This window comes from Xenopus laevis, chromosome 2S (assembly GCF_017654675.1).
Source record: "Xenopus laevis strain J_2021 chromosome 2S, Xenopus_laevis_v10.1, whole genome shotgun sequence".
NCBI lineage: Eukaryota > Metazoa > Chordata > Amphibia > Anura > Pipidae > Xenopus > Xenopus laevis.
Window position 1 is genome coordinate 85,568,083 of NC_054374.1, and position 26,494 is coordinate 85,594,576.

A 26,494-nucleotide genomic window follows, 5' to 3' on the forward strand; every position below is an offset into this window, starting at 1 on the left:
TTCCAAGTTTCATGGAAATGGCAAAGAACTCAACAGTTCATATATAATATGTTTCTAAAGGTTACTGTCAAACTTTTGTCAAAACTCTAGTCTTCATCAAAGAGAAGAATTATTTATGTGCACCAGTGGTATATTATAGACTATTGGATATGTGGACCAGCCAGTCTGAATAATAGAAATGAATAAATCTATTCACGCAGAACGAATGGTGGAACTACCGGTGGTGCGATCGCACCAAGGCCTGCACATGCTGGCAATTCACGTGAATGCAGTTACGGGCCCTGTAGTTACGTTCCTGCACAGAACTTATTATTATTTACAGCAGAAATATCATCCTACACAATGTCCATGTAAACAATTACTAATGTGGTGCATGCCAATAGCATCCTACAGCCTTAAAGGAATTGTTCAGTGTAAAAATAAAAACTGGGTAAATAGATAGGTTGTGCAAACTAAAACATGTTTCTAATATAGTTAGTTAGGCAAAAATGTAATGTATAAAGGCAGGAGTGACTGGATGTCTAAAATAATACCCCTTAAGAATTAAGGTCTCATCCAGAGCACAGTATTGGGGATGAAGCTCATAGTAGAAAGGTGTGCTCAATTTACTATAGTGCTACACTTGCATTTATAATTGGTAGTGTCTGCCCAATTGTTTTGCTTCAGATTCTATAAACTGCTATCAATGTAGCTACCTATGTACTGTGCCATAGAAAAGCAATGTCAGGGAACTGGGAGTTCCCTCTGGGGAGGTTGTCTGGATCTAGGAGGAAGCCCCTCAGGAGGGATCAGGAACGTGGTATCCAGGGATTAAGCAGAAGGGGTAGTCAAGTTCGGGCAACTGGTCAAAAGGCAGGCAGAATACAAACAGAGTCCAAAGTCCAGGCAGGTAGTCAACAACAAGAGATCAATCAAGAATATCCTCAGGGATAACAGGAATAGCAACAGGGAACCCAGGAATCAGATCCTATTTTCGGGCGCCATCTTGGCGCCTCAGGCGTCCTTTTAAAGGGGTTTTTTGGCACCCTTGCGTCGGCGTCAGCACGTCTGCGACCGACGCGCTGCGCCTGCGTCCGTCGCGCCGTTGTGACGTCTTCGCGCCTGCGCACTTGCGCGCAGGCGTCTCTGCGCCGGCGCCGCTACCCACGTGGCGGCCATGGGCGCCGCCATTTTGGGAGCGGCGTCGGAAGAGATAGTTGCGCCGCCCGGAGCTCCTGGTCCTGCTCCGGGCGGCGATCGTGACAAGCAAGCAATATAGCAACAATCTCTCCTATATAATAATTATTCTATGTGCACAGTAAGTTATGCCCTCATCTCTTACACTCTACACTCTAGGAAAAATAAATCAAAGTGATGCCCTACATTACAGGGGAATGTTGGAGGGCATGTTCTTTCAGTCGTACTCCACACTCAATCACTGCAGTTGCTGTCTCACAGATGCTGCTCTGAGTGATTAGTCTGAGTGCTATCCACTAATTATGGTGAAGAACAAAAATGGGAAGTCTTTAAAATGCTGCTTAATAAATATACTTGTCAGTATATTCCACTTGTAAGCAAGGAACGTCGTTGCAAAGCAAAACCTTTTTGGTTCAATAGAAGCGTTGGTGTTGAGGTGGGTAAGAAAAGACGTGCTTTTAAGGCTTTCAAGTTAGCTGGTACAGCCGAAACATTTATAAGGTACAAGGAGGCCAATAAATCATGCAAAGAAGCTATAAGGCAAGCTAAAATTGCTATAGAAAAGGATATTGCAGCAAGCAGTAAAAAAAATCCCAAATTATTTTTAAATATGTCAATAGTAAAAAAATGAAGCAGGAAGGGGTGGGACCCTTACTATCAGAGGGGGATCAGCTGGTTGATGAAAACAAAATAAAAGCGCAGATTCTGAACTCGTATTTTTCATCTGTTTACACAAATGAAGAACCAGTAAGCGAAGGTTTCCTTCTTAACACTCCCAATTCTAGTAATACAACTAATGATGCATGGTTCACACAAGAAGAAATTCAAAAGAGACTTGAACAGGTTAAGATTAACAAAGGTCCAGGGCCAGATGGTATTCATCCCAGGGTAATTAGCGAGCTTAGCTCTGTGATTGCCAAACCTCTTTACTTAATTTTTCAGGATTCATTGAGATCTGGTATTGTGCCAAGAGACTGGCGAATTGCTAATGTGGTGCCTCTATTCAAAAAAGGATCCCGTTCTCAGCCTCAAAACTATAGGCCAGTTAGTCTGACGTCAGTATTAGGAAAGCTTTTCGAAGGGTTAATAAAGGATAAGATACTGGACTTCATAGCAAATCATAATACTATGAGTTTGTGCCAGCATGGTTTTATGCGTAATAGATCTTGCCAGACTAACTTAATTTCTTTTTACGAGAATGTAAGTAGAGACCTCGATTCTGGGATGGCAGTGGATGTGATTTACTTAGACTTTGCTAAAGCATTTGATACAGTGCCACACAAAAGGTTACTGGTTAAATTAAGGAATGTTGGCCTGGAACATAGTATTTGTACCTGGATAGCGAACTGGCTAAAAGATAGACTACAAAGAGTGGTGGTAAATGGAACATTTTCTAATTGGACCAGTGTTGTTAGTGGAGTACCGCAGGGCTCTGTACTAGGTCCCTTGCTTTTCAACTTGTTTATTAATGACCTGGAGGTGGGCATTGAAAGTACTGTTTCTATTTTTGCAGATGATACTAAATTGTGCAGAACTATAGGTTCCATGCAGGATGCTGCCACTTTGCAAAGTGATCTGTCTAAACTGGAAAACTGGGCAGCAAACTGGAAAATGAGGTTCAATGTTGATAAATGCAAGGTTATGCACTTTGGCAAAAATAATATAAATGCAAGTTATACACTAAATGGCAATGTGTTGGGAGTTTCCTTAAATGAAAAGGATCTAGGGGTCTTTGTAGATAACACGTTGTCTAATTCTGGGCAGTGTCATTCTGTGGCTACTAAAGCAAATAAAGTTCTGTCTTGCATAAAAAAGGGCATTAACTCAAGGGATGAAAACATAATTATGCCTCTTTATAGGTCCCTGGTAAGGCCTCATCTGGAGTATGCAGTTCAGTTTTGGACTCCAGTCCTTAAGAGGGATATAAATGAGCTGGAGAGAGTGCAGAGACGTGCAACTAAATTGGTTAGAGGGACAGAAGACTTAAATTATGAGGGTAGACTGTCAAGGTTGGGGTTGTTTTCTCTGGAAAAAAGGCGCTTGCGAGGGGACATGATTACACTTTACAAGTACATTAGAGGACATTATAGACAAATGGCAGGGGACCTTTTTACCCATAAAGTGGATCACCGTACCAGAGGCCACCACTTTAGACTAGAAGAAAAGAACTTTCATTTGAAGCAACGTAGAGGGTTCTTCACAGTCAGGACAGTGAGGTTGTGGAATGCACTGCCGGGTGATGTTGTGATGGCTGATTCAGTTAATGCCTTTAAGAATGGCTTGGATGATTTTTTGGACAGACATAATATTAAAGGCTATTGTGATACTAAACTCTATAGTTAATATAGGTATGGGTATATAGAATTTTAATTAAAAGTAGGGAGGGGTGTGTGTATGGATGCTGGGTTTTCATTTGGAGGGGTTGAACTTGATGGACTTTGTCTTTTTTCAACCCAATTTAACTATGTAACTATGTAACTATGTAACTATGTAATACTGTAACTGACTGTTTTATAAATGCTCAGTGTCTGTATACTTAATATAGATCATGGCTTAATAATTAATGGCTACTGTCTTTACAATGTATTTGCTTTCTGCAAGCACAGTCCTCCTTAAAAGAAGAATTTGCAGAGATTTTTTGTAAAGACAGACTGGGCAGAGAGTAGAAGGAGTTGGCCCAAATTTAGACTTAAGGTAGAGTAAAATGTTCTTCTATGTCTACGCCATAACAAAAGCTAACACCAAATTCACATTGTCTTAACCCATAGTTTCATCCAATGTTATCAACAATTTAGCTCCATGTTTCTGACTCTGATGTTATTTATTTTAAAAAAAATTACACCAACTTGAGAACTGTTGTTTTTCTAACAGATTTGTATGAGTATTAAAGGATACTCTAAATTGAAAAATGTGGAGCCTAGCATGACAATTTCATTTCAAAGTATAATTTTTCGTACTAAAATTTGAATGACCCCGGTGAGTCCAAATTACCTCTGTATTTGATTTTATATATATATATATATATATATATATATATATATATATATATATAACAAACAGGGGAAAGTTGTGCTCACCACTATTTTTTAAAATCATTAGGCGGGGGTGCAATGAGGGTGTGACCACAAAAAACATAGATAAATACAAGATTCCTCTGCACTCAACCCATTATCAATATATTTAAGACAGCGACATTTTGTGCATACTGCTACTGAAAAATGCCTTACCCTTTAAACAAAACAGGGATTGTTTGTCCATATATTGCAATATATTTAAGCTGGCCAACTACGTCAAAGTCATCCCATATCTGGCCAGTCCTATGCTCAATTTTCATCTGATTCATTAAGAATTCTATGGTTTAATTATACATTTTATAAAAGGGACGAAAACGTTTTACCTGCAACTTACTAGCCGCTTTCAAAGTAAAACTCCCAAACTTGGCTGCCCTTTTATTAGACACCAGTGGGATCACCTGACTGTAGTTGGAGGGGGTGGGAGCTACAACATGGAGCTGGTCACTGCTCCTGTATAACTATAACAAACAGGGGAAAGTTGTGCTCACCACTATTTTTAAAATCATTAGGCGGGGGTGCAATGAGGGTGTGACCACAAAAAACATAGATAAATACAAGATTCCTCTGCACTCAACCCATTATCAATATATTTAAGACAGCGACATTTTGTGCATACTGCTACTGAAAAATGCCTTACCCTTTAAACAAAACAGGGATTGTTTGTCCATATATTGCAATATATTTAAGCTGGCCAACTACGTCAAAGTCATCCCATATCTGGCCAGTCCTATGCTCAATTTTCATCTGATTCATTAAGAATTCTATGGTTTAATTATACATTTTATAAAAGGGACGAAAACGTTTTACCTGCAACTTACTAGCCGCTTTCAAAGTAAAACTCCCAAACTTGGCTGCCCTTTTATTAGACACCAGTGGGATCACCTGACTGTAGTTGGAGGGGGTGGGAGCTACAACATGGAGCTGGTCACTGCTCCTGTATAACTATAACAAACAGGGGAAAGTTGTGCTCACCACTATTTTTTAAAATCATTAGGCGGGGGTGCAATGAGGGTGTGACCACAAAAAACATAGATAAATACAAGATTCCTCTGCACTCAACCCATTATCAATATATTTAAGACAGCGACATTTTGTGCATACTGCTACTGAAAAATGCCTTACCCTTTAAACAAAACAGGGATTGTTTGTCCATATATTGCAATATATTTAAGCTGGCCAACTACGTCAAAGTCATCCCATATCTGGCCAGTCCTATGCTCAATTTTCATCTGATTCATTAAGAATTCTATGGTTTAATTATACATTTTATAAAAGGGACGAAAACGTTTTACCTGCAACTTACTAGCCGCTTTCAAAGTAAAACTCCCAAACTTGGCTGCCCTTTTATTAGACACCAGTGGGATCACCTGACTGTAGTTGGAGGGGGTGGGAGCTACAACATGGAGCTGGTCACTGCTCCTGTATAACTATAACAAACAGGGGAAAGTTGTGCTCACCACTATTTTTTAAAATCATTAGGCGGGGGTGCAATGAGGGTGTGACCACAAAAAACATAGATAAATACAAGATTCCTCTGCACTCAACCCATTATCAATATATTTAAGACAGCGACTTTGACGTAGTTGGCCAGCTTAAATATATTGCAATATATGGACAAACAATCCCTGTATATATATATATATATATATATATATATATATATATATATATATATATATATATATATATATATATATATATATATATACAATATCAAAACAGGGGGGGTTGTGGGAGCACTCTAAAGGCTTTAAAGTATATATATAAGTATAATAAATGCTATTGCATATGTACCCAAAACAGGGGTTATTTTGTTACAAAGTTATGATCATAAAATTGATAAGCCACCATACCACGTCAAGGTAAACCCCGAATGGCGGTCCCTAACTTGTTTTATATTTTATGTGCATTTTAGCATTACCTGTAATCAATGTCCGTTGAACGCTGTTTTTTCACTGAGGGCTAAATCCTCCCCAGCCAGCAATCAGGCTTTTAAAGGAGAGATATTCCCAAAACAAACGCCCAATTTTAAAAGCATAGGATCACCACTAGTTTAAAGGGGGGGTATGGGGTGCTACAACCACTGAAGCTATGCCACAGCTCCTGGCTTTTTTATAAAATATAAAACAAGTTAGGGACCGCCATTCGGGGTTTACCTTGACGTGGTATGGTGGCTTATCAATTTTATGATCATAACTTTGTAACAAAATAACCCCTGTTTTGGGTACATATGCAATAGCATTTATTATACTTATATATATATACTTTAAAGCCTTTAGAGTGCTCCCACAACCCCCCTGTTTTGATATTATATATATATATATATATATATATATATATATATATATATATATATATATATAATATATATATATATATATATACATGTAGAACAGGACAGCTCCCACCTTCAGTTAAAGCTACTTTGTAGCTGCCCCCTGTGCCCGGAGTAGAATATTAATACAAAAAGAACAAAAAACCAGCACCAGGGGTCTTTGCAGTGAAGAAAACTTGTATTGTCACATTAGTTATGTACAACCGACGTTTCGGTCCCTCTTGGGACCTTGATAAAGGTCCCAAGAGGGACCGAAACGTCGGTTGTACATACTAATGTGACAATACAAGTTTTCTTCACTGCAAAGACCCCTGGTGCTGGTTTTTTGTTCTTTTATTTATATATATATATATATATATATAATATTATATATATATATATAGTATATATATATATATATATATATATATATATATATATATATATATATATATATATATATATATATATATATATATATATATATATATATATATATAAACTAGTACCTAGATTCAGTTTACAACTACTTAATCAATTTCGTTCATTTAGTTATTTTATTGCAGGAATTTGAAACCATTGATAACAGTATACTGTTAAGGGAAATTAAAGCCTTTTCACAGATGAATTGGCAGTTATGTTGAATGCCATGTAATTAGCAGAATCCGTGATCCATGCACTGTGCCTGAAAGAATAAAAAAAAACAACCTGCAAAGTATTGGTATTATATTATATGGGAGAATTCAAAGTTGAGTAGGAATAAATAAATATATATATATATATCAATAACAAGTTATGGGATGTTGTGCATAGCTTTTTTATTCAGTATCTTACAAAGGGTGTGTAAAATGTAAAATGTTTGAAAAGTGTGTGCTTCTCTTCCATTATCTAACAGTCTGCATAAAAATTCTTGTGTACAGCACACAAATAAAAAGGTTTTACAAACCCATAGGGGCATATTTATCAAAGAGTTACAGTCCACTAGAATGAAATTCTACCATTCTCCATTCATTTTTATGGGATTTCTAAAAGAGTATTTATCAATGGGTTAAAGTGAAAGTTCTCCCTTTTGATAAATAAACCTTTCAAAATCCCATAGAAATGAATAGATAGTGGCAGAATTTCACTCTAGAGGACTGTGGTTATCTCAGACGTCACTCTTTGACAAATATACCCCATAGTGTTTCATCACCAGCAGAATTTTAGATTTCGTATTTTACACATTACACACTTCAGAGTTAGTACATTGAAAAAAAAAGCTGGAAAAGGATTTTGTTTAATAACAAATAATACACAGCCTTCAGCTCTTAAAAATGTGCTATGCTCAATGAACTCTGAAATGTGGAACTGTCTAGTGAAGAACATTATTTATTACATTTATAACATTTATTACATATTTTGTCAAATGCAAATGCTTGTTCATATTTGTGCAAACAAAAATACTTCTGTTTATAAATTTTTCTAACTACCTTTCCTCCTTATATTTTTCATGTGCATATCAAAAAATCATTGGGACCTCTCCCATTGACTTATATGCAACCTCGACAGGTCTGAGATGCCAGATTTTCTGATTCGGAGTTCTCATTCAGAGTTTAGTAAATAACCCCCTAAGTTTGCCCAGGAGCAGTACCCTATAGCAACCAATCAGCAAGAAGCTTTTTAATAGCAAACATCTTATTGGTTGCTATGGATTAGTGCTTCTGGGCAAACTTAGTGCCTTTTATTCTTTACTAGAGAGAGTTGCCTCATGTATTACTGAATCCGTCTTACCACTTTTAAACATTACTATTTGCCATTACCATTCGCATATAAAAAATGTATTTACCTTCAGAAGCGGAACTGGTCACCCACAAGCACAGGGTCAAAATTTGCAGCTAAGCCACCCTGCCTTCTATCCACACCCCATTTCTCCCCCTGGGTCACCTGCATTGTTTTCCTGTGACTTATGATTATTATTATTACTATTATTTATCTCGTTCTGACATTCTGCCACCTACCTTGAATTTTAATAATGTATTTTCTATTAACATTTTTTACATAAAGATATTTATGGCAATTAACAAAGGAAATGTGGGTCATTGGCCACAGTTCTGCATTGAAGGCAAATCACAGCAGTTTAAATGCCCTACATTCTTTTGCTCTTATGCAGTGATGTTCTGGGCAGGGAAATGCTAAAGAAGCAGGTTAATCAGTTTTCAGTCTGAGCAGCTGAGCCCCATGTGATACTTTTACATTAAGCTAATATCACAATGTCACTTTCCCATGGTGACTAAGCCTACAGATAAGTAACTCATTTCCTGCCATATGGCATGAAGCCCAGTGTCTTACCAGTCAAAAATTCATACAAACTAATTAGTAACTTGCCTACCTTAGCGAGGAACCAATAGAGAGCCAACCTGAAATTCATTGGTGATGCTGAGGTTCCATGAATCCTCCTGTTTTGACTGAAGATAAAGCACATACTTTCCAATAGAAGGAAATAATATAGACTGAGTCACACCGGGTGACTAAATTCGTCCATGTGAATTTAGAAAGTTAATCTTTTTATTTATAAAAAATGTTTAAAATGTCTTTTTTTGGTTCTGTTCTTTTCAAAGGAAAGAAAAAAATCAGGCCCTGTAATGTTTAATTTTTATACTACAGTTTAGCAGTCCGGGTGCTAAGGAGGGCCATATGCCAATGGGCTTATTTGCGGAAGGGAATTGCTAGAGGATATTTTGCCATATATTTAGGCCCCATTTTAAAACCACATCTGTTTGTTTTACAATACCCACTAAATAAATTTGTGGCGCCTACAAACATCCACGTGTACAGCAGATCGTAATACCTTAGTAGATACAGTGGAAATCTTACATTTTAACTAGGCCTACTTCACTCGTTTTACATCCTTTTTATTTTTGTACTTTTCTTTTTGAAGTTTTCTGTAAGGCTCTGCTGGGGCTCATGCCCATAACTTCTTGCTTGTTGGTTGCTCTCTTTAACCATTGGGCCAGGAGAGTAGCCAGTTGCACATTTACCTTCTACCTGTTTCCCTGGCTGTGATGCTTTACTCCAGAGGCCTTATTGGATGGCTGAGTTTAGCCAATTAAGACTGACACTGCCCTATATAAGCCCTCCTTACAGTTGGTGCCTGAGCATTAGCTACTGTTGGAGTACTGTGACCTATACTTTTTAGCACTATGGCCTAGTCCCTAGCTCCTGCTTGTGGCAAGTACGTGGCCCTTAGTTTCTTTGTTCGGACTCCTGTCTCCACCATGTCTTGTTCCTGACCTGTTCCCTGCACCTAGTCCTGTACTCACTGCTGCTCCTGTCTTGCTCTTGTCCTTTACTTGTTCTCAACACTAGCTTCTACACTTTTGCCCATCCTGCTGCTAGATTCCAGCCCTGTCTGGTTCTGCTCCTAGTTTCCAGTCCTCTCTGGTTCTGCTCCCCAGTCCTGATCTAGTCACTGCCTCTTTGCCTGCACCATCCCACTCCAGCCTGTCATTTACTCTTTCAATCCTGTCCCCGATCTTCAGCTTCTCCCTTCTTAGGACCTGTTGGCCGTTTGCACCTTCTTGACTGAAAGACTCATTCTTTTCCCTTAAGAATCCTTAGAAATCCCTTACATTTTCTTCTCATTCTCCAGTATAGAAGAGACACTGTTTCAGGGAAAAATACCAGCATTTGCATGTTTTTTACCTTTTAATAACATTGTTGTCAAGCATACTTTAAGTCAGGTCCCCTTCCACCCTCTAACATTAAAACTGTATTCCATGTGTCTCAACTTTTTTTGTCGACTCCATTTATTTTATTCCTGTCCTTGTTCTTGTCAGTGTATCAGTGTAATATAAAATACAGAGAAATTAGCTGACTAAACAGGCACCTATGTCTTTTTTTTAGCAATACAGTAAATAACATCTTTTTTCTAGGGATATGTAGCATTTTTCTGTCTAAGTTATTTATGGTCTACTGTGCACACTGTTAAGGGAAGAGACACACGATAAGATTCTGAGAGATTAGAAGCCCAATGACAAATCTCCTCTTCTTCGGGGAGACTAATCTCCCCGATTGGCAGGGTGGCAGTCGGTGCTCTTCGTTTTCCGAAGTTGCCTCACAAGGAAACTTCGGGCAACTTCGGAAAACAAATCGCTCCATCCCACCAGCGATTCACTTTTCATTCACTTTGAATCAAGTGCCATGTTGTGCAAATAAAGCCATAGCAGCAAAGTCCAGTGGATTTAATCAATCAGGGGTGCTGGATTTGGCTTTTTCTTCAGAAAGAAGTGTGGAGCCTCCCATGATCTTATATCCTTTTTTGTTAGGTTCGAAATGCATATTAAGATGGTGAGTTTACTTATAATAATAAATAAAAAAACACATCACTATATAATTGTGTATCTTGTGACTGAAAATTAGCTTCAACTGCTAACACCATGTACGTGAACCCCCTAAGTTATTGTATGGATTTATTTAATCTGAGCTTACTGATGGGGACCATGCTCCAGTGGTGCCCCTTGCTTGATTATTTTGACTAAGAGTGATCTTTAAACTCTGGCATGCAAGTGGTCCTTGACATTTTAAGATGGACATTTTCACCTAGTAAATACTTTAGGGATTCTAGCTTTTCTTTGCCTGTTAGATTAGAGACAATCATCCTAAAGCCATTCAACAATAAATGACTTGTCATAGGCTACTTTTGTGCAACAGTTATATAGGACAGCTCCCAGACTCCTGTTTTGAACTGAACATTCTTCTTCAGGAATAGCTGCTCAAAGTAAATGGTTCACCAAGGAATCTGCTTTCAAGTAAGTTGGTTTATATTGAAAGATTTGTTATAATTATTATTTATACTTTTTCTACTAATTTCGCTACCTTCCTCTCAGTACTGGCTACCTAATTTGCTCATAAAAACAAGGATCCTGTTTGTAGCTTCTTGACCCACAGTAACGCCCTTTTCTTTGCAGATGACTGTTCTTGTATAATTAAGTTGTACTGTATAGCAGCAGTTTGGTAAAACAATATCAGCATTATCAGACATTTTTCTAAATTTCCAAACGAATGTGTATACTTCCAGGGAAATATATACAAAGGGATCAGCGCCTGTGGCAACAGAAATTAGGAACCAACGTGTAAAAGAAACGGATCCGCACACACACCGATTACAGGATTGGTGAACTACAGGTGTGCGGTAGGAGAATTACATTGTAACAGAAATTAGGAACCAACATAGCGTAATACGTTCACTCAAAATGAGGGGTATCACCAAGTCCTTAAAACTGACTTATTTTGGAAGTGCTCCCCTTTCTCTAATATGCATCTGGTTAGAGAGAACAAACACTATAGGGGTGCAAAAAAAGAATGAAGATTGGTCTCCAGTGCGGCCGTTGGTTACGTGTTTCAAATCTGGAACACCTCCACCGTTTAGAAAAAATGCCTACTTACAAACCACTCTCGTGGTCAAGTGTGTCTATTATATCCTCCTGTGCGATCCTAGTTTGACCTCGCAACCTCGATGGACTCCAGAGCAAGGATAAAAGCCAGAAATAGTATAATACCGTTTTATTTAAAATGACTTCTTAAAAACAACAATAAATACACTCACATTTCTTTCCCTTAGTGTGATCGCATTCAGTCCAATTTCTGTAGTTACAAAGTCCCAGAGCATAGTGGTTACCAGCCGGATTCAGACCTCCTTGTGGTGCTTGTACTGGACCGATGTGCGTTCTCCTTTAACTAACGCGTTTCGCTGTTGTTCACAGTTTCATCAGAGGCTCTGTTGCCACAGGCGCTGATCCCTTTGTATATATTTCCCTGGAAGTATACACATTCGTTTGGATTCTTTTTTCTACAGCTGAGAGACTGTGAGGTGATCGGCAAGTAATAACCTAAAGGACTGACATTTTTAACTAATTGCATTTTTCTAAATTTGTATGCTAATGTTAACATTTATCTATTAATATTCCAACAAGCACTTCGATCTTAAGTAGCTTGTATTTGAAGCACTTGACTTGTGCTTTGTGCAGCCTTCTAAATAAATTATTACAGTGCAGGTGCCACCTAGGGGCAGATTCATTAAGGGTCGAATTTTGAAGTTAAAAATACTTCGAAATTCGACCCTCGAATTGAAATCCTTCGACTTCGAATATCGAAGTCGAAGGATTTAGCGCTAATCCTGCGATCGAAGGTCCCCATAGGCTTGCCTGTGATTTTTTGATCGAAGGATTTTTCGTTCGATCGAACGATTAAATCCTTCGAATCGAACGATTCGAAGGATTTTAATCCAACGATCGAAGGAAAATCCTTCGATCAAAAAATCACAGGCAAGCCTATGGGGACCTTCCCCATAGGCTAACATTGACTTCGGTAGGTTTTACCTGCTGAAGTAGGGGGTCGAAGTTTTTTTTAAAGGGAAAGTACTTCGACTATCGAATGGTCGAATAGTCGAACGATTTTTCGTTCGGTTCGTTCGATTTCGTTCGAATTTGAACGAATTTAACCAATTCGATGGTCGAAGTACCAAAAAAATACTTCGAAATTCAAATTTTTTTCATTCGAATCCTTCACTCGAGCTTAGTGAATCGGCCCCCTAATGTCCATATTGCTTGCAGCGTTTAATTCAACTGAAATCAGAACCACTCCAAAATGGAAAGCTGACACTTCTTAGATTTTAAAAACTTTTCCTAAAGGAACTCGGACTACATCTGAGAAGGAGGTTCATAATCTAAGAATTGATTCAGATTTCTCCTCATTATACTTTCTACTGCCTGTTGTAGGAAGAACTTTTCTGCTATTAAAGGGCAATTATGGAAACATGGGAATTCATGGGAATTCATTTAGTGTCCCAATGCATAGGTTGTAAACTAAAATTAGATTTTTGCCTTGTGAAATAAAAAGGCTGTAAAATCAATCAATACTTATTGAGATTACTTATTCCAAATGTCCATCAGGATCTTCCATCCCCTTAGAATAAACTACGGGGGTTGATTTTCCTCAACTGTCCAGAAACATGTAGAAAAACTATAATACATAACACAATGATCTTCTAGAGATATATTGGGCTTAGGAATAATTATCATAGGAAGGAAAATTTGACTACATATATAGCAGGAAGTTTGCCATCCATGAATACATAAGTAACATGAAGTTGGCAGTTGTTCTTAGGAAGGAGAAGCATAACAACATATATAACAGGAAGTTGGTAGTCTTTTTTTGGAAGGAGAAGCATGACTACACGTGTAACAGAAAGTGAGCAGCTGTTTTTGGGAAGGAAAACATTGACTACATATGTAATAGGAAGTTGGCAGTTAGGAAGGAAAAGCATTAGCACATATGTAAGATGAAGTTTCAATTGAAGCATGACTACATATGTAACATGAAGTTACAGTCTTAGGAGGAAGAAGCATGACAACATATGTAACAGGAAGTTGGAAGTTGTTCTTTGGAAGGAGAAGCATAACTACATGTGTATAAGGAAGTGGGCAGCTGTTCTTATAAAGGAAAACATTGACTACATATGTAACAGGAAGTTGGCAGTTAGGAAGAAAAAGCATTAGCACATATGTAAGATGAAGTTACAATTGTTCTTGGAAAGGAGAAGCATGACTACATATGTAACAGGAAGTGGGCAGTTCTAAGGAATGGAAATATTGACTACATATGCAACAGCAAGTTAGCAGTGGTTCTTTGGAAGGAGAAACACAACTACCTATGTAACAGGAAGTGGACAGTTGTTCTTGTTAAGGAGAAGCATGAATTCATACGGAAAAGGAGTTGCCATTTGTTTTAAGAAGGGAAAGCACGGATACATATGTAACAAGAAGTTTGCAGTTGTCCTTAGGAAGGAAAAGCATGACTACATATGTAACAGGAAGTTGACAGTTGTTATTAGGAAGGAGAAGCATGGATTCCTTCTTCTTAGGAAGGAAATGTACAGCTACATATATAACAGAAAGTTGATAGTTGCCCTTAGAAAAGAGAAGCTTGGTTACACATGTAGCAGGAAATTAGTAGGTATTTGTAGTAACATGTTATTGAGGAGAACTGTAATAAAATTTTAATGTGAGGTATCCATAATAGGCTGTTGTGGCGGTGGCAGTTGAGGCTGTCTCTGTATAGACATATGTTACAATGCTATACACTTGCTGCTTAGATGTGATTTCACTTTATAAATGTTAAAAGGCTGCAAATATTTACTTTTTTAACTAAACAGTATTCGGGATTCGTTTTATTTTATGTAAATGAAACTTCAGTGAAAGCATACTTCAAATATAATTCTCAAACATACCCTGTTGGTAATACAATGTGCTGAACACCAGCAGTTCTTTTGTCTGATTGAAGGTTTATGTGATACCTATAAAGGGAAGGCCAGCTTTGAATGAGTTATTGTGAGTATTCTGATTAGAATCTGTAATAGAGGGCACAAGGCAGTCATGACATGGAATGAGCTGAACAGAGAAGATGCCTAAAATGAGGTTCGATTGTGCTATTTAATCTGCAGGCAGTAACGTCATCTTGCGTGTAAGCCATAAATTATTCTGCAGCTAACGTCACAAGCTGGTTTTGATACATTTGACTTATTTTCCTTGATGAACAGGATTTGCTCCAGCTCAGAGACCTTGTCTTATTCAGCAGCTCAGACATTGATAACACAACCTCAGTGTCAACCGATTGATGCAACTGTAATACTTGTACCATCAATTCTGTTTCCTGTTGGTCTCTAGTAGTGAATGAATAAGGCAAACATATCCAAGAAATTGCAGGGTTGCTTCAGACTTTATTTAAATTTAAGCTCAGTTCTTTTCAGATATCCAGTGCTTACTCTTCCACCTTAAAGGAGAATTCTATTCACACACTTATGAGCAGGATTTTCCTTTAATAAGGGTGCAGATGAAGAACATAGACTATAAAAACAATGTGGTAAATGCCTGGGTGCAGGTAAAAAAAAGCATACCATACTGCCTTCAAAATTAAACCACACTCACAGGACTTTTTGTTAAAGGGGACCCGTCACCAAAAAAAATTATTCAAAATCCTATTTTATCAGATTAGTCAAGGAAAATGAACTTTAATTACACTATATAAATTATTTGAATCTTGTTTCCTTCAGTCTGAGATTTCAAAATTATAGCAAGCAGGCAGCAGCCATTTTGTGGACAGTGTTATTAAGACAAGCCTTGCATCATCTCAGAATTTTTTTAGTGCACCAGAATGGGGGACCTGATGTCCATCCCCATGCCCTGGCTACACAATTATATGGTAAAGAGAAGTGGGGGAATGTGTGGGGAGCAGTGACATCTAAGAAGTGCTGAATTGAAAGTGAAAGTAATTGTCTGCCCCGCCTCTATGCCACGGGCATAGAGGAGGGGCAGACAATATTTGATTGATAGCTGAGATGTTTAAATGAGCTTACAACAGCTATGAATGCTTAAATAAAAAATAGAAATTGGATTTCATGTTTAATTTGAAAATAACTTTTATTATACAGATTTTTGTGTCTGGGTGACAGGTCCACTTTAAATATGAACTCATATAAATGAACTGTGGTTAAATCAGCCAGTGTTACCTTTCCCAAATACAGTACGTAGTTCATAGGGAAGGAATAGCAGACTTTGTCCACCAATTACCTTTGAATGCAAAAGGCTGTTCAAAACATTTAAAAAAAGGGAGGAATTTTAATATCACATCTACTGCATTAGTAGCAAAATGATAACATGCCGGGCTAACTGTGCCACCCAAATCCAATTAACAAAAGCAACTGTTGTGTATTTCCTGTTTGTGTTCTGAGTTGGCTGTTCCTCAGTATGTAATGAAATCATCATGTTCCTAAGTTTACGTGGGCTCAGAAATGTGACTGTTTAAAGCTGTTATGCCTCATTTTCTGTGACCTGGCATCAGCTCAGAGTGACCTTCTCAGTTCCTTGCCAGCAGCACAGGGCCCAGATTTTCATGTTTGCTGGAATAGGCCTATATTTAGCTATGGTTTAATCAGCAATATGGCCAGCATTTCTAAGAAATGATGCATTAGTAGGCAGTTGTCAAGCATAACTGATACTAAACCGAGAAAGGAAACATTCAAAAGGCATTCATGAATCGTTATAGGTAGTGAAAAGTTACAAAAATTGCTACTGGTTTGCATCTAATAATGCATAGAAGCCAATCAGATGATGTTTGCTTTCAGACAGGTTAGCACCGAATGCTATTGCTGATTGGTTGCCATGGGTTTCTAGACCTGGTAGAAACTTTGCAAATTGAGTTACTCTAAGGGGCATATTTATTATGCTGTGTAAAAAACAGCACGATAATACACCATACATCACCAGACTCCACCATGTAAAAAACACTTTTTTATGTATTATTTCTTAGAGTGACTTCTGCTGGATGTCAAATCTGACATTCGCATTGTGTAAAATTTCACACACCTTGATAAATTCACCATTTATATTACACAGCTTTTTACACCATAAACAGGAAGGTATAAATAGCATAGGTTTAAAATATATAACTTTACAAAATATGAATTCTATTTGAAGAAAGGATGGATTTTGTAATATACATTTTTATTTGTTGCACTCAACAGTGGATTTCAGTAAAATTTTATGGGGGTAGTTCATCTTTATGTTAAATTTTAGTATATTATAGAAAGCCCTGTTCTTTGCAACTTTTGATTTGGCTTTCCATTTTATTTTTTATGTTTTTCAAACTATTTGCCTTCCTTTTCTACCTCTTTCCAAGTTTCAGATGGGCGCCACTGAATTGAGTATTGCTTAAACAAATAAAAGTATTGACATTTTTGCTGTCAAATATTTTTTAAATTCTTGATTTGCTTTCTTTACAGGCTGATTAAATCTTTCCATAAAGGATGTATTAGAACACTGAATGACACAGATCAACAAGAGGGATTAATACCTGTATTGGATGTACACATGCATTCTGATGAACTTCTGTGGGCATGCATGAGGATCTTATTATTATGGTGTTTGCACAAGCATTGATGGTGTCACCTAAGTGTTTTCCAGCAGTTTTACCACTAACAACTTATGCATCCTTGTGTTGTTGACTCAGACAACGCTTTACATCAGTGGGACAATTGGCCTGTTTGATTGCAAAACACCAGAAACCATTTGGAAATATTGTTCTCAAGTGTGCAGGACGGTTGGGATTAGATTCTGTCTTCGATCTTCTGTTCTTGCTATGGTAAGGTATTTCTATAAATCACTTCTTCATTGTTGCTGTTTTTCAAAAAAATGTCACAGACTACTGTTTGCATGTGCGAATGGCTTAAAAAGAATTGCAAATGCACCTGTGTTACAGTATGTGATTTTTGCTGTTCTATATAGAGCTCACATATATTGACAATGCAAGTCATTTGACTGTAGACGATAAGGAAGAACAGATTTGCCACATATTGAATCCTCATCCTTCATGGGTAATAAGCAATTCATTTCAATGCCTCCTGCAGACAGAACTGATTTATGTGCAGCCATGCAGCATGCATCTAAATCAGTGTTGGACTGGGGCACCTGGGGCCCACCAGAGAACATGATCTGAAGGGCCCCCCAATTTACACACAAAAGCCCACAAGGGAAAATTTTCAATTTTTTCACAGGATTTAGATTGTAAGCTCACTGGCCAGGGTTTGATTGAAATGAGATAGGGACCTTAGATTGTAAGATCACTAGGGCAGGAACTGATGGTACTGTGCTAGGGACCTTAGATTGTAAGCTCACTGGGCAAGGACTGATGGGAATGTGATTGCAATCTTAGATTGTAAACTCACTCGGGGCAGGGACTGATGGGATTGTGATAAGGACCTTAGATTGTAAGCTCCACTGGGGCAGGGACTGATGGGAATGTGATAGGGACCTTAGATTGTAAGATCAGTATGGCAGCAACTGATGGAAATGTGAAAGGGACCTTAGACTGTAATATCACTGAGGCAGGGACTGATCAAAATGTGATAGCAACTGAAGCTTGAAAGGCAGTCCACAGTACCAAAGTACCAAGGTAAACAATATTATAGCTATATTTCTAAAAATGTGGGGCAGCAAACTTAAAGGGGCAAACAAATGGTTAAATGTAAAATGAAATTAAAGAAGTTGGTGGTGGCCACTCAGGGTCATACAGTCTATGTGGATTATAGGGGTAATTAAGCCCAACATTTACTGGCAACTTGCTTCCTCCTCCACACCCCAGACAGGAAAATTTCACCACTGACTGTCTGACTCTGCTGCACCAGAACCCCCCATACCCCCCCCCGAGCCTTTGCTTACCAGCAAAGTATTGTATCCATTCTGGTCTCTGGTGGAGAAGCCAAGAAAGTAGCAATAGGCTGCAGCTGAGAGGGAACGGTGCCAGCAGGGCGCAGGCTGCAGATCGATCAGTACCAGGAACCACACTAGTACTCCCTCCCTGATGCGCTCTCTCTCTGGTTCCCCCAACATGTGATGGCGCCAGTGAGAATGACATCATCAACGCACGCAGTTGAAAACAGGCGCACGCCAACGAAGAGCAGCCAGCAGGGACAGCCGCATTTCCAAACAGGTACCAGTTGGGGTAAAGGCAGCAGGGCCCACTAGGTTCAGGAGGCGGCCCATAGCTGCGGGATACAAGTGCTCAATCCGAGCACCAGCAATATACATGTAATGTACATGTAAGGTAACGATCGGTCTAGTGGCTGCAGGCAGGCCCGGACTGGCAATCTGAATCTGGGTTCTGGCAAATGCCAGATGGGCTGCTGTAAGGTCCCATAGACAGTCACTATTTAGTGGGCTGGTGGAGGACTATTTGGGCCTCTGTGTACATGGAATGCCAGTGCCTATTTTGACTCCCAGTCCGGACCTGGCCGCAGGGGCCCACAAGGACTGGGGCCCACCGGGATTTTTCCCGGTGTCCCGGTGGGCCAGTCCAACCCTAATCTACCGGTAAATTAGTTCCTAACTAATCATGCAGGATTTGGATTCAACATATGGCTGCCATTAAAGGGGTGAGGTGGCTACCCTATTTGGAAATAACACAGTCCAAGCAATAATTGCCTGACCCACAAGTGCTTTGGTAGGATGTAACCATAACAATTTAGGTGAATGGAGGGCCAATAGTGAGCGTTTAGCTGCCTGTCAAACTGGCAGTCACATGGGCAGCAAAATTTTAATCAACATTGCAATGGTATTATTTCAAGGCATTCTGTGCTATTGTGCTTCATGGTTCAAGGACATAAGTGAATGAAGAGGTACTCTGCTTTACATGTTTTCTTTTTTATGGGACAATTTATAAGTTGCTCACTCACTGCATTTTTAGGCTCATCAAGGCAGTTAATATGCAACTACAGACCCTTTTTACCCTTCTTTATCTTCTTTGCTTTGTTGGAGACCCATCAGTATGTTGCACAATTCTGCCCAGCATATCTGGAGCCAATGCATTTCACACAAGTTCATTTTAACATAAAACTCCATCCAGTTTAATGAATGCCCTTTAAGGTCCAACATTTAGTCAGGGACAACTTGTCTCATAACAAGAATACACAAAATCAGATATTCTTCTTTTAATTCTAAGAACACATAGGACAGCAAACAAATAGTCAACTAAAATCTAAAACTAATTGGGCTTCCAGAAGAGCAAATAGAAATTCTCCTTGAAACTCTCCCTATGGCTTTGTTATTACTGCTACAAGGCATTCCCTGAAAATGAATACGTTGTGTGAGTTCTTTCCCAGTGTAGATTGCTTCTTGTCCATACAAAGGATGTATTGATTAAGCCCTGTATGTGTTTGCTTGCTTATAAATTTGCTTTTATTGGAACTGTATTGGCTTTATAAATGCTAATTGCACTGATGGGCTTCAGCAATAATGAAATCAGATTACTATTGTGTTATGTTTTGGGTAGCGAAACTCAGTCCTGAAACTGGTCAGTTACTTAAAGGATCCCATCCTCGTCGCCATTTGTTATACTCTACTCCTCCTCGGCTACCCAAAACATAAACATAACATATTGCTTACCCTAAGTTTATTAGCAATTCCATGAGGATGGAAAGCTGTGAAGCAAAATGCGAACCTTTAGTCCAGCATGTCACTGAGCTTTTCCATCTTATCTTATAAGGCAGGTCTTTCTCCCAATTTTTGAGGCACTGGACATGTGCAGAACAGGATATTTTAGTGCAGGTGGTGCTCTTTTGCATATTTAATGAAAACATGATGTTTCCCAGGCCCAAATTAACCCAAATGGTTATATTTTATATTATTTTTACTACTCTAAAGATAGATTAACGGCTGTCAGGTTTACATTGCTTTATATTGGTATGTCTTTTTAGCCTTCTGCTGTACAAGGAGATGCTGCTTACCATTGCTAATTTCCCCCAGAAATTATGTGTACAGACAGCCAGCTTGTCACACAAAAATGAAAAAGTCATGGAGCAATAGGATAAGTGTTGTAAAATTTCAGCTTTAATAGTCCATTTTAAAATGTATCCGGTATATCAGCATATGGATATGGATATTTTGGATCATATGCTTTGAGTGTTTTTGTGGCATCTCGCCACTTCCTCAGAAGCAATCACATCGGCAGCTTGCCACAGTCTGCAGCACTCCACCTTGTCTGTTTTCTGGCTGCACGGTGGCAAACCCTCCCCAAGGGTGAACCACATACAAAACAAGAACCAGAACTCCATGTCAATTCAGTTAACTTGTACTAAGAGAGGATATGGAGATGAGCAGTCAACGAGAAGCTATTTGAACATGGAACAGGGTATCAGGTCAAGTACTTTTAGAGAAATCATGGAACTCTTTGGTCCTTCATCAGGTTAAGGTAATTGAACCATACCACCAAAATGGTTGGGTTTCATGCAGAAAGACACAGATTCCCGGAACATAAGTGTTCCATGGGTACCCTGTCTGTGTACTTGGGCTGATTGCAGGACCCCCACCTCACAAAGTTAAAAATAATTTCCCCCCATGACATGGATGATCTGCCTTCAGAGTAACATAAATTTTGCACACTGGTGAATACTCTTTCAGTTTGTGCAGATCCCTGGGTCAGGCTAAAGGTTCTAATAGTGTGGGTTGTGTCAGGTAGCTGGGCTAGAGCGTTTGACAGCAGGACAGCAGGTCTGGGTTGGGAGCTAGCGGGTCCAGGTTGGGCACAAGTCTGTCCATCAGCAGCACTCAACTCGATCATCATTTCCTTATATCTTAAATTAAGTACACAGGTCTGAATAAGTTGTAGGTAACTGATAACACTAAGTACCAATTATAACCAATTATACACCATTTCTAAGGGAATGAACTACACATACCCCCTATTGTAAAATATAAGAATATTATTGGTCACTGAGGAGTTTCATGAAGATATAAAGATACACTAAAGGCCTCTGAGAGGACTTCTAACATCCTTCTATTTTACAACAGGGGGTACATTGTTTTTTTTACTACTTTTTTACAGGATGAAATCACTAAGCACTATTTATGATATAAGTTACAGGATATTCTTGGGTATTATAAGGACATATTGAGCAGGTAATTTATTGATTGTGTGTATTGTTGTTGCTGACAGTTTACACCTGAAAGAATAAAACAGAAGTTTGATTTATGCAAGTTAAATATTTGAAGGTATTTATTTATTATAACATGATGCTCTTTTGCATGTTTAATGCACCATGATTTTCCCAGGCATAGTTGCAAACTAACCCAAATGGTTATATTTTATATTATTCTTACTACAATAAAGATAGTTTAATGGCTGTCAGGTGTACAATGCTTAATGTTGGTATGTCTTTTTAGCCTTCTGCTGTACGAGGAGATGCTTCCTGAATGTGGCTGAGCCTGCAGCTACCGGAATATGCCTCAGGGGGGCTGTCTTGCCAACGCCACGGACCGCGTGAGGGAGCCACCCACCACCGGCCCAGGGAGGCATGGTTACAACCTTCAAGATCGCTGTGCTCGGAGCCCAGGGGGTGGGAAAGACAGCCATTGTGCGGCAGTTCATGTACAACGAATTCAACGAGGCCTGTGTCCCTACCAAGGCTCGCCATATCTTCCTGCCCGCTGTTGTCATGAATGGCCATGTCCACGAATTGCAGATTATGGACTTTCCTCCTGTAACCACTTTCCCAGTCAACACCCTACAGGTGAGCATAGTGACTGACTATGCAGTGGAGACACTCTGATCTGTATTAATAAAAAATTTTTTTAACCCTTTATTAATTTAGTACAGGTGATATCTGTTAGAGGTTGCTAAGTATTACTATGCCTACGGTGCCCGGTACATTTTGAATCCAAAACTTTAGGATGATTTGTACATTTTTGCACATGACAAAGCCATGCACATATGGGCATATTTGTTTACCAGTGTACAAAGTGTGTGCAAAGATTTGTGTTCATTCACCATATTTTATGTGACTTTGACTTGTCAATGTTCTATTCACCTTTTGTCCTTTGAGCATACAAATCTAAATATATAGTTTAGATAAAACTTTTAGAAAGAGGGTTTATAAAGTGTGTTTATGCCGCCTCCTCTCCACTGAGTTCTAAAGTCACTCCAGGGGCTGCACAAAGACCTTTGAGGGAACTGTTTGACCATCTTTGCTGGATAGTGGATGGAGGTGAGGTAGAAAAGTGCTCTTTTTCCAGCGTGGGAGGGGTTAATTCTGTTTTTTTATTAATGTTTTGTAATAATTATGCATACTAGCATAGTCTGCCATTTTTTTTGACAACCTTCAATGATAGATTTCCCAGCAGATGATATTCAGTCCAGAGGCATACTGGAATAACCTGCTCAAGGTCCTCAAGATAAAGCGCTAGCAATGTGGCCTAAGGATGCTGGGAGTTATGTTTCCATTTATTCACTATTCAGATCTTCAGAACCTTTCTAGCAATATTTTTCCTTTATCTTGTTGTACTTTCTATGTCCCCACACCCCATACAATTTATTCTGTTGCTCACATAGCTCAGATTTGGTTACATAAGACTTACATATTCAGGCAAGGGGAATCCTGCCACAGGCATGTCACTCAGCAACCTTTGAAGATGCCTCCCCCGTTATTGTATCTCTCAGCATCTTCCCACTCTATGTTTCTTATGCAGCATCCCCTGGAGGGAGAAGGGATGACCCTCTTCTTTCCAGCCTTATTAAGGAGCTGTGCGTGGGATAGAATGACAGGAGAAGTGAGGGGGAAAAAAGAAGGAGGGGGGTCGATTTAAAAGCACTTTGTCATTCCTAGCACTGTTTAACACTGATCAGGCATGGAAAGATTTATTATCTTACTACTGAGCAGCACTGTACATATGGGTAAAATGTGTTAGCTGAATGCTCTAGCAGTGGAAGTAATAGCAAGCTCCTTAGATGGTAAATAAGCACCTGGGAGTATAATAAAGGCAAAAGGGTTTTGTTGAACTTTTGCCTCTATTATGCCCCATATCCATAAAGATGGCATTCTATGGAGTTATGTTAAAATCCTAACCATTTTTTAACCATTTTTGAACATTTAGCTTGCTTGATTCTAATTTGGTATCTTTTCCTTCCTCTCCTTCTAACAAATTCTGGGTGTATGTCTAAAGTTTCAAATTAATATATGAATCAGGATCCTCCTGCAGAATGATTTATCTAGAAATTATTATTGTGTATGGCTAAACATATGACCGACCTGAAAGTTCATTTTTAAAAATTTGAATTATTTGATTGCAATGGAGTCTATGGGAGACGGGCTACTGTATTGATGAGGGGCAGATGGGGGAAGCACATAGGCCTTTTTGATCCAGCACTCGCTGCAGACAGCAGCAGATCACAGGGTGCAAGTGCCTCTTAGATGAGCACTAAAGGACAAACTCTATTTCATAAGATGTGGACAAGCCCAGATTTGTGGCAAAGCCACAAAGGCTGGGCCTAGTGCGGCACATTTGTAGGGGGGGCATGCCGCCCAGCCACATCTATATTTCCGAATTCAAACAGGACACCCCTAGCAGAGTTACAGTGCTCCCACAGTGCTCACTATGGGACCAAGCGGGGTAGGGGGCACATGCATGTGCACTGGTGGTGTGCATCGGAGGTAGTGCATGTGCCTGCGCATCGGGGGTAGCGTGTGCGTCGGCGGTAGGGGGCACAAGAGGCACCTGGCCTAGGGGCGCCTTTTTTACAAATCCGGTGCTGGATGTGGAACAGAGGGAGTAACATACAAAAAATGGAGCACTTATTTGCATATTTCATCTACCTCTTACACATATTTTATACATAAAACAATTTTTTCTGTCCAGTGACACCAGCTAATATATTCCTTCTATTAAATAAAAACAATGACGTTGTCATGCCCAGCAGGTCCAAATATTAAAGCTGCAAGGATATTGGTAATTATCATCTTTACAGGAACAGACAACGCACTGTGAATAATATAAAAATTAGTGTTTCAGTGCAAAGAATATGCAAGTTCATGCTGCAAATAAAAAGTACTCAAACAATGTACACAGTGATGATACAGCAGCAGATGATTTGAATTCACTCTCTCAACCAATACTTGATTGGATTCATTTAACCTCATTAAACACACAAACCTAATTTAGTAGCACAATTGCAAAGGATCAAGTATTCAGAAAATCACTTCCAGATTATAGGGTGAATGGACACAAGAGAACCCAAACATTAAAACCTTTTTGGCACTTCCACGGTTTTCCAGAAGTGATGCCATTATCTAAAAAACTTGTGTTGCCACCTGTGTGCAGTTTTTCAAAGCAGGGGGTAATTATCTCCATCTTTGGTAAAATATGCAGAAGCTAGGGCTATCGCTATTCTTCAGCCACCTGTTCTTACAGTTGAATTCAGGGGGAGAAAGACTGCATTGTGAGCAAAAAAATGGTTATTTGCCTCATAAACCTAATACAACTTGTAGTTAGTCATAATATTGATAGGTAGTTGTTACATGTCAGGAACAGACCAAAGTTCAACAGGGATCTAACAGTGGAAAGCAATCAGGTGCAAAGTAACATAGGCCTACCATCAGGCAAGTACAGTGACTATGTAAATTAATTATTTCATTCTTGATTAACAGGTAAAGGGAGAGTACTCTCTAAAAACCCGCAAAATCCACACGTAAACATACATTTCCTCAAGAAAGAGTATTTTAATCCTTTAGGCGTCAATGCTATACAACAAGTAGACTACAATTGTTAATTAGGCACGTAAATAGGATATTTTATGTTTCCTGACCTATTATCTTATGTGACCCTGATGTTGAAGGGCCTTGATATTCGTTCTGGTCTTCTCTAGTGGGAGTCTCTTCTCTCCCACCCAATCTCCTTCTCTATTTAATCTAGGCTTGTTATCATACAGTTTTAGTATAGATCATATTCCACTTAAAAACATCCATTTGCCAGTTATACTGTAGGTATAATATTCTTAGGAATTCTTACTGCACACGTAGACTTCTTGAAGAACTATCACATATAACAACAACTGCCAACAAAAATACTGATATCTCCTTATTTATTTCTGTTATAGCAGGCAAATTGCTATGACAAGCAAATGTATAGAACTAAAAGACCCAATCCTAGGTTTTATTTAAAATCACATAAACAACTATATTTATCACAGACATACATATAAAATACATATAAAACAGAGTGCTACAATTAGACATATATATGTAACGTTTATACCTAAATCCATGAAAAGGTTTATTCCAGACTCAGTCCTGCAAAATCATCAGTCTTCCCCAAATGCCACCTGTCACTCCACATTCACCAAGTGTTCTATTTAAACCTTAACCTTGCTGTTAGTAGCTAGAGGTTAATCATGTTAATCTATTAACCTTGTTTAATTGTCATATATCTAACAGACTAGAACTGAGGTTTTTAAAGGCAAGTCACAGCAATTAACTACATTTGCTGGATAATGCATTCCAGTAGACCCCAAATTACTCGGAACACAGATTTCATTGAAAAATGGGAAAGCCCAGCACATACAAATGTCTTTG

General features: G+C 38.8%; 1 protein-coding gene and 1 long non-coding RNA gene across 3 annotated transcripts in view; one reads left to right on the forward strand and one right to left on the reverse strand.

The window, feature by feature from the left end:
• rasl10b.S (RAS like family 10 member B S homeolog) overlaps nucleotides 1–26,494 on the forward strand; it is a 42,348-nt gene that overhangs the window by 10,969 nt on the left and 4,885 nt on the right. The window contains exons 2-4 of one of the 2 annotated variants that reach the window (XM_018249629.2): nucleotides 17,381–17,739; nucleotides 19,000–19,086; nucleotides 22,314–22,660. In XM_018249629.2, coding sequence (XP_018105118.1) covers nucleotides 22,445–22,660 — 216 coding nt within the window. In that variant the 5' untranslated portion in view covers nucleotides 17,381–17,739; nucleotides 19,000–19,086; nucleotides 22,314–22,444. The remainder of the gene's footprint in view (nucleotides 1–17,380; nucleotides 17,740–18,999; nucleotides 19,087–22,313; nucleotides 22,661–26,494) is intronic. The other variant, XM_018249628.2, reaches the window with a different exon arrangement.
• LOC121400628 lies at nucleotides 22,614–26,256 on the reverse strand. The gene is made up of 3 exons (XR_005965862.1): nucleotides 26,178–26,256; nucleotides 23,505–23,668; nucleotides 22,614–22,700 (listed from the first exon to the last, which is right to left on the reverse strand). It is a non-coding gene; the product is annotated as an uncharacterized LOC121400628 (long non-coding RNA).